A 16,452-nucleotide genomic window follows, 5' to 3' on the forward strand; every position below is an offset into this window, starting at 1 on the left:
GCATCCACTGCTGCTCTGTCACATGGGGGTCTCCACTTCAGCCACACTCCTAGGTCTGGTAATAGACAAGGAGGTGGTGTAGGTATTTTACTTTCCTCTCGTTGCACCTTTCAACAAATACACCCTCTCTCTTCCCTCACTTTTCCCTCATTCGAAACTCACATGATTCGCTTATTCTCCCCTCTCTCTGTACGTGTTGCAGTCATATACCGACCCCCTGGCTCCACAACTCAATTTCTAGATCACTTGGCTGCCTGGCTACCCTACTTCCTTTCCTCAGACACCCCTGCCCTCATTCTTGGCGACTTCAACATCCCCCTTAACAATCCCACTGCCTCATCTGCTAAACAACTTCTGCAACTCACTTCCTCTTTCGGTCTGTCACAATGGACTGATTCTCCCACTCACAAAGACGGTCACCCTCTTGACCTGATCTTTAGCTATCGATGCACTCTCTCAAACTTCTCAAACTCCCCTTTTCCTCTTTCTGACCACCATCTCCTTACCTGCAACATATCATCCCTTGTGTGGGAGGGAAAGTAAGGGCGCTAGAAAAGCTAAAAATACCACTAAAAGCTAAGACAAAAATGTATAATGACCAGGAATTCTAATAGATTAATAATTTATTTAATGTGCCATAAGAAACAAATTTACAAAATTAAAAGGGATGTCTCCCAAAAAATTGCATAGTAAAAATCAGTTTAAAATTATTATAAATGAAGACTGTATTCCGATTAGACGTTGGATACTTTGTACATATAAAAGTTCATTCCTTAGGACCTTGCCAATTGCGAGATACAATGTCTAAATCTAAAGTCAGATGTCAGATATACAGATAATCTTGATTGTTGTTCTGTGTCATAATCCCACAATAGAGAATCTTTACTTCATTTGTATTTTAGTAGGCTAAAAGGTTAAAACGTCTTTACTTTAAAATGCTTAACGGCAACTTTACCAAAGTCCGGTCTCTGTCAGGCAACTCCGTGTGTGCTCCACGAGAATCCGGCGTCTGACGTCACGGTTTCCACCTCGAGGGCTCGCCTCTGATCAGCCAATTGGAACCTCCGCGGGTCCCTATCTGTTAGTCTGTTGTTATCCGGTCCGATTATTAGTAGTTAGCTTACAGTTGGAGGTTGCTCTTAGTGCTGTGCACGCCACCTCTTTTTAATATGGGTATCCGCCAGGGGATAAAAATAATGATGCAGTACAACCCGGGTTGATAATTCTTCTGTGCAAAGGTAGTGCACAGGTAGTTAATCCTTAAACTGTGTTGTGTGGGGCTGGTTTTCTACGCGTTTCACTCCTTTCAGAGCTTTATCAAGAATGACTAGCCCACATTATCCTCCTCCTTTTCAAGGTGTCTCTGTGTTCTGATTGGTCAAAGTTTTGCTTGATTAAAGAGATTGAGTTTTTCTGACATCTGACACTTTGTTTTTTTCTTTTTTTTTTCTGACATCTGACTCTTAGTTTTTCATATATCCTTAGTGGAATATTTACTGTATCTTTTAGGTCCTTTTCAAAAGGAGATTCACATTTCTTTTTATAATAATGGGTCATATTTAACAGTATTATTCAACTTCTATGTGGTATTTTACAAATATGTATTTAAAAAAATTGTCAGCAAAATTCTATTCTTTTAAAATCTAACTTTTTAATCCAAGATGAAAGGGGATACATCTAATTCGGAATTTAAACCTCTAGGGTTCAGTGTATCGTATTTAAAGATAAGTTCAGCCTCCTTGATTAGTAACTTTTTTTCAATGTTTCCCCCTCTCCAATGTTTTTTTATGGTTTTAATTCCCCAGTATGTTAAGTCCTTTGTTCTCCCTCTGTGAACTGTTTTGAAATGTTTGTACAAATAGGTGTCCTCCAACCCTTTCTCTATGCTCCTTAGGTGTTCCCTAATCCTATCCCTTATTGCTCTTTTCGTTTCTCCAATATAAAACAAATCACACGTGCATTTTAAAACATAAATGGCACATGTATGTGTACACCTGATTAGTTCTTTTATTTGAAAGATATCCTTGGAATTATTAAACTTAATTTCTTTAGTTTTTTTACTGTGACCACAGGCCTTGCAAGAGTAACAAGGAAAAAAGCCTACTGGTTTTGTACCAAATAGATTTTTTTGTATTGTCAGCTTTTTGTTGTTTTTTTGTCTTTTGAGCTCACTTGGTGCTAATATCGATTTTAGGTTTGTGGCTTTTTTAAAAATGAAGGTAGGGTTACTTGGAATTTTTTCTCCTAAGATGTTATCCTCTTTAAGGATGTGCCAGTGCTTTTTGACAATTTTCTTTACCAGATTGTAATCTACATTATACTCTGTAATGAAGGGTACTTTAATCTGTCCATCATTAATATCTTTAGTTTTCGCTTTATATTCTAACAGGGTTTTTCTCTCAGTGTTTGTAGCCCTTTGTATGGCTTTTCTCGTGTGTTCTTTATCATAGCCTCTAGAGTTAAATCTTTCTTCTAGGATCGCAACCTGTTGCTCAAAGTCAATTAGTCTTGAGCAGTTTTTCCTAATTCTTAGGCACTGTCCAACAGGTATATTCTCTTTCCAAGTGTTCAAATGGCAGCTTTCAGCATGAATATATGTATTACAGTCTACTTTTTTGAAGTGTGTTTTAGTTTCAATAATGTTATTAATTGTCATTATCTCTAAATCCAAAAATGTTATGGCGGTTTTACTATAATTATGAGTAAAGGTTAGGCCATAGGTGTTATTATTCATTTGTTCAAGGAGAGTTAGGAGTCCTAATTCCGACCCTTTCCATACAAGCAGAAGGTCATCTATATACCTTTTATAGAGTACAAGGTTTGCACCATAGCCACCTTCGCCAAAAAACTTGGTCTCCCAGGCTCCCATGAATAAATTAGCGTAGCTAGGTGCAAACCTTGTACCCATAGCTGTACCCTCTGCCTGTATATAGAAAGTGTCATTAAAAGAAAAATAATTGTTTTCTAGAATAAATTTTATAATTTTCAATATAAAGTTTTTCTGTATTTCCTTCATATCACTATCCTGTTTTAGAAAGGTGTCAATTGCTTTAATACCTTTAGTGTGGTCAATAACAGTGTATAGTGACGTCACGTCACAGGTCACAAGGAACATGTCATCTTCCCATTTTAGAGAGTTTAATATATTTAAAACTTGTGTGGAATCCCTAAGGTAAGAGTCTAATTTTTGGACATATTTCTGAAGGTAACCATCTATATATTTAGACAAGTTGGCTGACAGGGAATCAATCCCTGAAATTATGGGCCTCCCCGGTGGGTTATTTAAACACTTGTGGATTTTTGGGAGGAAATAAAAAATGGGGATTCTTGGATGTTTTGGAGTTAAAAACTGAAACTCTTTTTCTTTGAGTACTTGCAATTTTTTACCTTCTAATAAGATCTTATCTAGTGACTGTGTGAACTTTGTTGTTGGATCATAATCTAGTTTTCTGTAAGTTTTTTTGTCATTGAGTAATCTGTGTGCTTCTTTTAGATAGTTTTGTGTGTCCATGAGGACAAACCCTCCGCCCTTATCAGCTGATTTAATGGTCAAATCAGTGTTACTTTTCAGATTGTCCAGTATAGTTTTTTCTTTTTTAGTCATATTATATTTTCTTAATTTTGGTGGATTACATTTTTTTAAATCACTTAAAACCATTTTTTCAAATGTGTCCAAATAGTTACCTTTAGAATGTATGGGATTAAAATATGATTTTGGTTTTAGATTGGAATGTATGAATTTTTCTGTATTTACATGTTTAGTGGTGAGCTCTTTTTCAGCAGGGTTTTTTAGATAGAATCTTTTGAGGGTTGAGTTTCTTACGATTTTTTTTACATTAATATAGGTATTGAATTTGTTAAGTCTAGTTGTCGGAGCATAAGACAAACCTAGACCCAAAACTTTTTCTTCCTCTTTCGTTAGTTGAATACTGCTTAAATTGAAAATTCCCTGCTGACCTTTAACTATCTCAGCCTTTTTGCTTCGTTTGAGCATTCCCCTTCCTCTCTTTCCTCTAAACTTCTTTTTTTCTTCTGGTTTAGTTCTTTTTCTGTCCTGATCGGAAACATTTGGTTGCCCTCCTTTAGAGGGCTCCTCTCTAAAAAAAGGGAACTAGTGTTAGTATTATGGTCTTCTCTACCTTCAGTCTCTCTAAAGGCATCAAAGCGATTGTAAGTGGGGGTCCTCCACTGTTCATAGTGTTTGTTTTCTTTACAGGTTTTTGCACAATGTTATTTGGTTTTTGATTGGATCATACTGAGCTACAACTTCATTGCACAGAAATCACTATATCACATTGGACACTTTTTTAATCACCTTGAATACTCACTTTTTGCCACATAAACTGGAGGATTCTCACATTTTTTGCAAGGTTACACATTTTTTCTCCATTTTTCTCCATTTTTTCTCCATTTTTTCCCCTTTTTTTCACATTAAGTGATCACACATTTTTGGATTTTCCATTTTCTCACCATTTCAGGCACAGGACACACACTGCTTTGGAATTATTTCAGAATTGGTCACGGACAGAGACACTAATTTTTTTGCCATATTGTGATTTAATTGGACAAATATAACCATAAGAACATTTACCACCATCTGGACTGTTTCTAAATAAACTACTCCAATTAGGACACGTGGCCTAATTAGGATACTTGGTCTATAAGATCAATTATTGCAAAAAGGTTTTTATTGTGCATTCCCATTTTTTGCATTTATTTTATTGTAACATGGATCCATGATTTTATATGATTGTTATTTTTATTTCTATTTTTAGGATTGTGTATGTTTTTAAGTAGATCTGAGATATTTTAACATTTTTGTGTGGATTAAACATTGATATACATTCTTAAAGTTTACAACTAATTTATAGTTATTATACTATTTGTACATCGATTCCACCAACGTCAACAAGAGAACCTACATTGTGGACACCGCTCTATCAGTCTAACAGGTGTCCCCATTCCCTACCTCAGCCTTTTTTGGCGCTCATCTCCACCCCCATCTATTTTCTACTTTCATATTGGGTACACTAGGGACCCGCTGAGGAGAGCCAGAGGTATTCCATATCCCCTTTCCCTTCTGTTATCTGCGCAGGATATACACTTTTATCGTTTAAAAGCCATACAAAGGGCTACAAACACTGAGAGAAAAACTCTGTTAGAATATAAAGCGAAAACTAAAGATATTAATGATGGACAGATTAAAGTACCCTTCATTACAGAGTATAATGTAGATTACAATCTGGTAAAGAAAATTGTCAAAAAGCACTGGCACATCCTTAAAGAGGATAACATCTTAGGAGAAAAAATTCCAAGTAACCCTACCTTCATTTTTAAAAAAGCCACAAACCTAAAATCGATATTAGCACCAAGTGAGCTCAAAAGACAAAAAAACAACAAAAAGCTGACAATACAAAAAAATCTATTTGGTACAAAACCAGTAGGCTTTTTTCCTTGTTACTCTTGCAAGGCCTGTGGTCACAGTTAAAAAACTAAAGAAATTAAGTTTAATAATTCCAAGGATATCTTTCAAATAAAAGAACTAATCAGGTGTACACATACATGTGCCATTTATGTTTTAAAATGCACGTGTGATTTGTTTTATATTGGAGAAACGAAAAGAGCAATAAGGGATAGGATTAGGGAACACCTAAGGAGCATAGAGAAAGGGTTGGAGGACACCTATTTGTACAAACATTTCAAAACAGTTCACAGAGGGAGAACAAAGGACTTAACATACTGGGGAATTAAAACCATAAAAAAACATTGGAGAGGGGGAAACATTGAAAAAAAGTTACTAATCAAGGAGGCTGAACTTATCTTTAAATACGATACACTGAACCCTAGAGGTTTAAATTCCGAATTAGATGTATCCCCTTTCATCTTGGATTAAAAAGTTAGATTTTAAAAGAATAGAATTTTGCTGACAATTTTTTTAAATACATATTTGTAAAATACCACATAGAAGTTGAATAATACTGTTAAATATGACCCATTATTATAAAAAGAAATGTGAATCTCCTTTTGAAAAGGACCTAAAAGATACAGTAAATATTCCACTAAGGATATATGAAAAACTAAGAGTCAGATGTCAGAAAAAACAAAAAAAAAAACAAAGTGTCAGATGTCAGAAAAACTCAATCTCTTTAATCAAGCAAAACTTTGACCAATCAGAACACAGAGACACCTTGAAAAGGAGGAGGATAATGTGGGCTAGTCATTCTTGATAAAGCTCTGAAAGGAGTGAAACGCGTAGAAAACCAGCCCCACACAACACAGTTTAAGGATTAACTACCTGTGCACTACCTTTGCACAGAAGAATTATCAACCCGGGTTGTACTGCATCATTATTTTTATCCCCTGGCGGATACCCATATTAAAAAGAGGTGGCGTGCACAGCACTAAGAGCAACCTCCAACTGTAAGCTAACTACTAATAATCGGACCGGATAACAACAGACTAACAGATAGGGACCCGCGGAGGTTCCAATTGGCTGATCAGAGGCGAGCCCTCAAGGTGGAAACCGTGACGTCAGACGCCGGATTCTCGTGGAGCACACACGGAGTTGCCTGACAGAGACCGGACTTTGGTAAAGTTGCCGTTAAGCATTTTAAAGTAAAGACGTTTTAACCTTTTAGCCTACTAAAATACAAATGAAGTAAAGATTCTCTATTGTGGGATTATGACACAGAACAACAATCAAGATTATCTGTATATCTGACATCTGACTTTAGATTTAGACATTGTATCTCGCAATTGGCAAGGTCCTAAGGAATGAACTTTTATATGTACAAAGTATCCAACGTCTAATCGGAATACAGTCTTCATTTATAATAATTTTAAACTGATTTTTACTATGCAATTTTTTGGGAGACGTCCCTTTTAATTTTGTAAATTTGTTTCTTATGGCACATTAAATAAATTATTAATCTATTAGAATTCCTGGTCATTATACATTTTTGTCTTAGCTTTTTGTGGTATTTTTAGCTTTTCTAGCGCCCTTACTTTCCCTCCCACACTTGTCATTTTTTCACTATAGTAGCTTGAAGGATCTGCTATTCAGTTAAGGTGTTTAATACCCTACACTAAGCGCACTACCATCACCCACTATCTCACAACATATCATCCCTTCCTACAACTCTCCCACCTTCTACTCCTCACACCAAACTTCACAGAAGCATTAGGTCTTTAGATCAGCAACAACTTGCTAATTCCCTTCAACCGCTCCTCTCATCCTTCTCCACATTTTCCTGCCCTGAACAATCTATCTGCCACTACAATTCCACCCTTATATCCGTCCTTGACAATCTCGCCCCCCTTACCACTGTTAGGAAATCACACACTCATCCCCAGCCCTGGCATACTCCTCTGACACGGTACCTACGCAGATGTTCCCGTACTGCTGAACGGCATTGGAGAAAATCACGGAGTTCAGCTGATTTTCTTCATTACAAATTCATCTTGAACTCCTACTACTCTGCCCTTAATCTCCACAAGCAACACTACTTCTCTACTCTTATCTCTAATCTTTCTTCAAACCCAAAACGTCTGTTCTCCACTTTCAATACTCTCCTCCGCCCTCCCCCACTTCCTAATACAACTTCTCTGTCAGCCCACGACTTTGCCAGTCACTTCATTAACAAAATTGACTCCATCAGACATGAAATCAGCTCTCAACACAATTCCATTCTCTCCCCCCCCTCAAATACTCCCACTCACCCACAACCCTCATAACCTGAAACTTAGTTCATTCTCCCCTGTTACTGAGGACAAAGTTTCAGCACCTATACTACGCTCTCACCTCACTACCTGTCCCCTTGACCCTATCCCCTCACAGCTGCTCCCCTCTCTCTCTGCTACCCTTACCCCTATACTAACACACACTTTCAACCTCTCCCTCAGCACTGGTACATTTCCCTCATCAATGAAACATGCGCTGGTCACACCTATCCTCAAAAAACCTTCCCTTGATCCTACCTCCCCATCCAACTACCGCCCAATTTCCCTCCTCCCTCTTGCTTCTAAGCTTCTCGAAAAACTAGTATATGCACGCCTATCCCATTTCCTTATGTTAAACTCCCTTCTTGACCCGCTGCAATCTGGATTTCGTCCCTATCACTCCACAGAGACAGCTATTGTTAAGGTCACCAACGACCTACTTACAGCTAAATCAAAAGGCCACTTCTCTCTGCTTATCCTCCTTGATCTGTCCGCAGCCTTTGACACTGTCGACCATCCTCTTCTGCTCCAAACCCTCCAATCCTTCGGCATCTGTGACACAGCGCTTTCGTGGCTCTCTTCCTATCTGTCAAACCGTACCTTCAGTGCAGCCTTCGCTGGGGCCTCCTCCGCCCCGTCACCACTTTCTGTCGGAGTACCACAAGGCTCTGTCCTCTGTCCCCTTCTCTTCTCAATCTACACATCATCACTAGGTTCCCTAATTAAGTCCCACGGTTTCCAATATCATTTGTACGCCGATGACACCCAAATCTACTTCTCTGCACCAGAACTATCTCCTTCCTTGCTAACCCGTGTCACTAACTGTCTTTCTCACATCTCTTCCTGGATGTCCTCTCACTACCTCAAGCTAAATCTCTCCAAAACTGAGCTCCTCATTTTCCCCCCCTTCTTCCAAAATCTCCACCCCCAATATCTCTATAACTGTCGACAACTTCATCATTACCCCTACCCCGCGCGCCCGATGTCTCGGGATCACATTCGACTCAGATCTTTCCTTCACTCCTCACATTCAGTCATTGGCTAAAGCCTGCCGCTTCCACCTTAAAAACATCTCTAAAATTAGACACTTCCTTACACAAGACACAACTAAGATTTTAATCCACTCTCTCATTCTTTCCCGCCTTGATTACTGCAACTCTGTCCTCTCTGGTCTCCCCACCTGCCGCCTAGCTCCTTTACAATCCATAATGAATGCCTCTGCCAGACTCATCTTCCTTACACGTCGCTCTTCATCTGCTGCGCCTCTCTGCCAATCCCTTCACTGGCTTCCTCTTGCCTCTAGGATCAAACACAAAACTCTCACTCTGACATACAAAAGCCCTCAACTGCACTGCTCCCCCCTACATCTCCGACCTTGTCTCCAGATACTCTCCCTCCCGTCCCCTTCGCTCTGCTCATGACCTCCTACTCTCCTCCTCTCTTGTCACCTCATCACACTCCCGTTTACAGGACTTCTCCAGACTGGCTCCCATCTTATGGAACTCTCTGCCTCGCTCCACAAGACTCTCTTCTAGTTTTAAAAGCTTCAAGTGCTCCCTAAAGACTCTACTGTTCAGGGACGCATACAACCTACGCTAACCTTTCCTAATACCAGTTCCTCTCCTCCACTGCAATCCCCTGAACCCTCTTAGCATGTAAGCCTAATAGTCCAGCTGTTAGTAGATCACCTTCTTAAGAGCTGACTACAACAGTGCAACTATTGGCAGGGCCCTCTACCCTATAATTGTTTTGTTGTACTCCCCCTTTGTTTATAGCGCTGCGGAATCTGTTGGCGCTCTACAAATAACCGATAATAAATAATAAATAAAAACTATAGACTTCTATTTAGTGATTGAATTAAAAACCCATCAGCCATTAATAACTACACCAAGAAGAGAAAAGAGGTTAGAGGTGTTGTTATCCTGCAGGGGGGGTACTTTTTTTGGGATGTAGAGCACAAATTAATGGGTCATAACCAGATCAGATAACCAAGAACATTTCATCACAAATGCTCAAACATTGTCAAAAATGCTCATTTAAAAAAGTGGTACAGCCAAACAAATATTGTGTTGTGATGTTTTGTTTTTTTAAATTTATTTCTAAGATTTTATAAACACAAGAATTCATTAAGAGAAAGGCTCAAGATACAAAACAGGAGAAAATATAATTTTCTTTTAAAATTTCACAGCACAATACCAATGCAACATTAGAAAATACATAAGAAACAACAATGCAATAATATAGCAGAGGAACAATTCCCCAATTAACATAGTAGAATAGTCAACAAAACAGTTAGCTAAACAGGAGTTATATAACATACAGTTAGGTCCATAAGTATTCGGAAATTGAATGTTGAAGTTTTTTTTAACTGTTAGAAAAAAAAGAAAGAAATTTAAGTCTTACAATGATGTTGGACTTAAAGTGCAGACTCAATTTGAAGGTAATTATGTAGTTTCCTCCTTGTCATGGAACCAAAAGTAACTGGACAATTTACTGAGAAGTTTTTTTATGGCCAAGTGTCTGGATTTGATTTAAAAATGTGGAATTTGCATTTGCAAGTTGTTACTGTCAACTATCAGAATTAAGCCAAAAGAACAGTCAATGCAAGTAAAGCAGGTCATCATTAGGCTAAAAAAAAATAAAACAAAGCCATCAGATACCAGAAACGTTAGGAGTAGCCAAATCAACAATTTGATATATTCATAAAATGAAGGAATGAACTGGGGAGCTCAGCAACACTAAAAAGGCCTGAACAACTATGGAAGACAACTATGTTGAATAATCTTTAAATTCTTTAATTAGTGATAAGAAAAACCTTCAAAGCATCTAGCCACGTCTTAGGGAGGTAGCAAATCAAAGTCTACTTCCTAGAGAAGACTTCATGAAATAAATTTACCATAAGTTGCAGACCATTGTTAAGCCTCAAAAATTGGAATGCCAGATTAGACTTTGTAAAAAAACAACAATATTCTGAAAACAGATAAAACTAAGACCAACCTGTACTAGACTCATGGGAAGAGAAGTGTATGGGAAAGGGAATGAACAGCTCATGATCTGAACCACACATCAAATCAACTGTGAACTGTGAAACATGGTGGAGATAGTTTAATGATAAGGGAATGTAAGGCTGCCAGCGTAACTGGCCACTAGTGTTTATTTATGATGTGACTTCTGACAGAAGTAGCAGGATGATACATGAAGTGTATAGGGTTATACGGTTTGCTTCAATTCAGCCAAATGCATCAAAACTTATAAGAGCACTTCACAGTACGAATAAATGTATCCAAAATATACTGCAACCAATATTATTGAATATTGTTATAGTCAACTGACCTCAACCCAACTGAATATGCATTTCACTTGCTGAAGGCATAATTATTTACAAACAAGCAGACATTTAAGACAGCTTCTGTAAAAGGCCTGGCAAAGCATCACTAGGGAGAAAACACAAAACTTTGTGATGCCCATGAGTTTCAGACTTTAGGGAGTCATTCGTTACAAAATATTTTTTATTATTATGTTAGTTTTGATCCTCTGACAATGGGGGACTATATATAAAAAAAAACTGCTGTATTTCTTAACAGTTACATCTAAAAGTTTGCACTTTAATTACATCCTAATTGCTTTATTTAAATACTATTGTAGTTGTGTATAGAGCCAAAACCATGAAGATTGTGTAACTGTCCAAATACTTATGGGCCTAACTGTATACAGCTCCTATAAAATTGACATGTCAGCTGATGGAAGTCCCAACCCCCCATGCTACAAGAATGCATCAGAAAAATCACTGAGTTGAAGTGTGTTGTATTCATTATACTACAGGGGTATGTAAATTACTACTTATCTACAACCATGCATAACAAACTGTTTGTGGTTGTAGACAATTTACAAATATTGCTTCTGTTTCCATCAAACAGGGAGGAAACAACATTTACTAAAGTGGGCTTACTATCAACTATTAGAGTTCTCTTTTGTATGAATTTTCTGATGTCTAATAAGTACCCATTTATGAGTAAAACGTTTCCCACATTCAGAACATAAAAAGGCTTTCTCTCCTGTATGAGTTTTCTGATGAGCAATAAGATTTACTTTCTGGTGAAAACATTTCCCACAGTCAGAACATGAGAATGCTTTCTCTCCAGTGTGAATTTTCTGATGTGTACTAAGTCTTGATTTCAATGTAAAACATTTCCCACATTCATTACACACAAATATTTTCTCTGCAGTATGAAGTTTTTGGTGATTAACAAGATCTGGCTTCAAAGTAAAACAATCCCCACATTCAGAACATGAAAATGATTTTTCACGTGTATGTATTTTCTGATGAGCAATAAGATTTGCTTTCTGGCTAAAATATTTCCCACATTCAGAACATGAAAATGCTCTCTCTCCAGTATGAGTTTTGTGATGTGTATTAAGATGTGATTTCTGTTTAAAAAATTTCCCACATATAGAACAGGAATAAGATTTCTCACGTTTATGTATTTTCTGATGAGCAATAAGTTTTGATTTCTGATTAAAACATGCCCCACATTCTGAACATGAAACTTCTTCCTCTTTATGATATTGCTGATGTCTAAAAAGACATGACTTCAATTTAAAACTTTTCCCACATTCCAAACATGAAAATTCTCTCTCTCCCGTATGAATTTTCAGATGGTCATTAAGAACAGATTCCTGGATAAAACATTTCCCACATACAGAACATGAAAATGCCTTCTCCCCTGTATGCATTTTCAGATGATCAATAAGAACTGATTTCTGGGTAAAACATTTTCCACATATAGAACAGGGAAATGATTTCTCATGTTTATATACTTTCTGATGAGCAATAAGATGTGTTTTTTGGATAAAACATTTCCCACATTCAGAACATGAAAATGCTTTCTTTCCTGTATGAGTCCTCTGATGTCTAATAAGATTTGATTTTTGAGTAAAATATTTCCCACATACACCACAAGAAAATGCTTTCTCTCCCGTATGAATTTTCATATGGTCAATAAGATTTGGTTTCTGAGTAAAACTTTGCCCACATACAAAACATGAAAATGCTTTCTCCCCTGAATGAGTTTTTTGATGAGTAGCAAGATGGGATTTGTGGGTAAAACCTTTCCCACATACAAAACATGAAAATGGTTTATTCACCATGTGGTTTTGTGGATCTTCAAAGAAAATGAAAGAATCATCTGAACGCCATTCTTGACATGGACTGTCTGAGCTAACCGATTGATCTACTGAAAATAAACACAGTGAGAGTAAAGTTATTTATGTTAAAATTATCTTTATAAGAGATATTACATTAATGACTCTTATTAAGATAGGTTAAACAAAATGTAAGAATCAGCATTTATTTCAATACAAATCAAACTTCAAAACTGAAAAATGAGAAAGCAATATTGTGAGTGTGAGCGAGGGAATGAGTTAGTGCTGCTCTTACATGAATAATTCATAGTTACAGCATTGCCTACAAAGATTTGGGTTTCTTACGCTTACATAGAGACATTTGGTTCATAGGCATACGTTTAGAAAAAAGGTTACATTAGATAATAGATTTGACTTTAAACATGCAAATATGCTGCTAAATGGAGACATGCTCAGTTGTGGTTTTAAAGGGGTGCATGTGTGTGTGTGTGGGGGGGGGGAGCTTAGCATCTGCAATTATACCAGAACCCAAATTCTCATAGCTTTAAACAGTCTTGATGTGAGATCAATCTCCCTGTTCTACATAGGACAATGAGGAAAGTAAATAAGCAAAACATTGGATTAAAAAGAAAACAGAATTTATGCTTACCTGATAAATTACTTTCTCTTGCGGTGTATCCAGTCCACGGATTCATCCTTACTTGTGGGATATTCTCATTCCCTACAGGAAGTGGCAAAGAGAGCACAGCTCCACCCCCCAGTCATTCGACCGAAGGTTAGGAGAAAAGGAGAAACCATAGGGTGCAGTGGTGACTGTAGTTTAAAAAAAAAAAAATTATTAACCTGACTTAACTGCCAGGGGGGGCCGTGGACTGGATACACAGCAAGAGAAAGTAATTTATCAGGTAAGCATAAATTCTGTTTTCTCTTGCAAGGTGTATCCAGTCCACGAATTCATCCTTACTTGTGGGATACCAATACCAAAGCTTTACGACACGGATGAAGGGAGGGAACAAGACAGGTAACCTAAACGGAAGGCACCACTGCTTGCAAAACCTGTATCCCAAAAATAGCCTCCGAAGAAGCAAAAATATCGAATTTGTAAAATTTGGCAAAAGTATGCAGTGAAGACAAAGTCGCTGCCTTACAAAGCTGTTCAACAGAAGCCTCATTCTTGAAAGCCCATGTAGAAGCCACAGCTCTGGTGGAATGAGCTGTAATTCGTTCAGGAGGCTGCTGTCCAGCAGTCTCATAAGCCAATCGGATGATGCTTTTCAGCCAAAAGGAAAGAGAGGTAGCAGTCGCTTTCTGACCTCTCCTCTTACCAGAATAGACAACAAACAAGGATGATGTTTGTCTGAAATCCTTGGTTGCTTGCAAATAGAATTTCAAAGCACGAACCACATCAAGATTGTGTAATAGCCGTTCCTTCTTTGAAGCTGGATTAGGACACAGGGAAGGAACAATGATTTCCTGGTTAATATTCTTATTAGAAACAACTTTAGGAAGAAAACCAGGTTTGGTACGCAAAACAACCTTATTTGCATGGAACACCAGATAGGGTGAATTACACTGCAAAGCAGACAATTCTGAAACTCTTCGAGCAGAAGATATAGCTACCAAAAACAAAACTTTCCAAGATAATAACTTAATATCTATGGAATGTAAACGTTCAAACGGAACCCCTTGAAGAACCGAAAGAACTAAATTTAGACTCCATGGCGGAGCCACAGGTTTATAGACAGGCTTGATTCTGACTAAAGCCTGAGCAAACGCTTGAACGTCTGGTACCTCTGCCAGACACTTGTGTAAAAGGATAGACAGAGCAGATATCTGGTAAATTTTCCTGGCGACAGGCTTTCTAGCCTGGATCAGAGTATCTATAACTGATTCAGAGAAACCACGCTTAGATAGAATTAAGCGTTCAATCTCCAAGCAGTCAGCTGTAGAGAAACTAGGTTTGGATGCTTGAATGGACCCTGTATTAGAAGATCCTGCCTCGTTGGCAGTGTCCAGGGTGGGACAGATGACATGTCCACTAGGTCTGCATACCAAGTCCTGCGTGGCCACGCAGGCGCTATCAGAATTACCGAAGCCTTCTCCTGTTTGATTATGGCTACCAGACGAGGGAGAAGGGGAAACGGTGGAAAGACATAAGCCAGATTGAAGGACCAAGGCGCTACTAGAGCATCTATCAATGCCGCCTTGGGGTCCCTGGCCCTGGATCCGTAGAGAGGAAGCTTGGAGTTCTGACGGGACGCCATCAGATCCAATTCCGGAATGCCCCATAGCTGGGTCAGCTGAGCAAAAACCTCCAGGTGGAGTTCCCACTCCCCCGGGTGAAAAGTCTGACGACTTAGAAATTCCGCCTCCCAGTTGTCTACACCTGGGATGTGAATTGCAGATAGATGGCAGGAGTGATCCTCCGCCCACCTGATTATTTTGGTTACTTCCTTCATCGCCAAGGAGCTCTTTGTTCCCCCCTGATGATTGATGTATGCTACAGTCGTGATGTTGTCCGACTGAAATCTGATGAATTTGGCCTCCGCTAGTTGAGGCCATGCCTGAAGCGTGTTGAATATCTCTCTCAGTTCCAAAATGTTTATCGGGAGAAGAGACTCTTCCCGTGACCATAGGCCCTGAGCTTTCAGGGAGTCCCAGACCGCGCCCCAGCCTAACAGACTGGCGTCGGTCGTTACAATGATCCACTCCGGTCTGCGGAAGCATATTCCCTGAGACAACCACCAGAGAAGAGAATCTCTGGTTTTCTGGTCCAGTTGTATCTGAGAAGACAAATCTGCATAATCTCCATTCCACTGTTTGAGCATGCACAGTTGCAGTGGTCTGAGATGTATTCGAGCAAAAGGGACTACGTCCATTGCCGCTACCATTAAGCCGATTACCTCCATGCACTGAGCTACAGATGGCCGAGGAATGGAATGAAGAACTCGGCAAGTAGTTAAAAGCTTTAACTTTCTGACCTCCGTCAGAAATATTTTCATTTCTACCGAGTCTATTAATGTTCCCAGGAAGGGAACCCTTGTGATCGGGGACAGAGAACTTTTTTCGATGTTCACCTTCCACCCGTGAGACCTTATAAAGGCCAGAACAATCTCCATATGAGCCTTGGCCCTGGGAAAAGACGACGCCTGTATTAAGATGTCGTCCAAATAAGGTGCTACTGCAATGCCCTGTGGTCTTAATACTGCCAGAAGGGACCCTAGCACTTTTGTGAAAATTCTGGGAGCGGTGGCCAACCCGAAGGGAAGGGCCACAAACTGGTAATGCTTGTCCAGAAAGGCGAACCTTAGGAACTGATGATGATCTTTGTGGATAGGAATATGTAGGTACGCATCCTTTAGATCCACGGTAGTCATATATTGACCTTCCTGGATCATAGGTAAAATTGTCCGGATGGTCTCCATCTTGAATGATGGAACTCTGAGGAATTTGTTTAGAATTTTTAGATCCAGGATTGGTCTGAAAGTTCCTTCCTTTTTGGGAACCACAAACAGGTTTGAGTAAAAATCCAGTCCTTGTTCTGTAATTGGAACTGGATATATCACTCCCATTTTGAGTAGATCTTCTACA

General features: G+C 38.7%; 1 protein-coding gene across 2 annotated transcripts in view; it reads right to left on the reverse strand.

The window, feature by feature from the left end:
* Positions 1 to 9,783: 9,783 nt before the first annotated feature.
* LOC128657331 (gastrula zinc finger protein XlCGF26.1-like) overlaps positions 9,784 to 16,452 on the reverse strand; it is a 41,450-nt gene continuing 34,781 nt past the window's right edge. Inside the window, exon 5 of one of the 2 annotated variants that reach the window (XM_053711635.1) lies at positions 9,784 to 12,950. In XM_053711635.1, the coding sequence (XP_053567610.1) occupies positions 11,671 to 12,950 (1,280 nt within the window). In that variant the 3' untranslated portion in view covers positions 9,784 to 11,670. Of the gene's footprint in view, positions 12,954 to 16,452 lie in introns of both variants that reach the window. The other variant, XM_053711634.1, reaches the window with a different exon arrangement.

Source organism: Bombina bombina, chromosome 4 (genome assembly GCF_027579735.1).
Source record: "Bombina bombina isolate aBomBom1 chromosome 4, aBomBom1.pri, whole genome shotgun sequence".
Classification (NCBI taxonomy): Eukaryota; Metazoa; Chordata; class Amphibia; order Anura; family Bombinatoridae; genus Bombina; species Bombina bombina.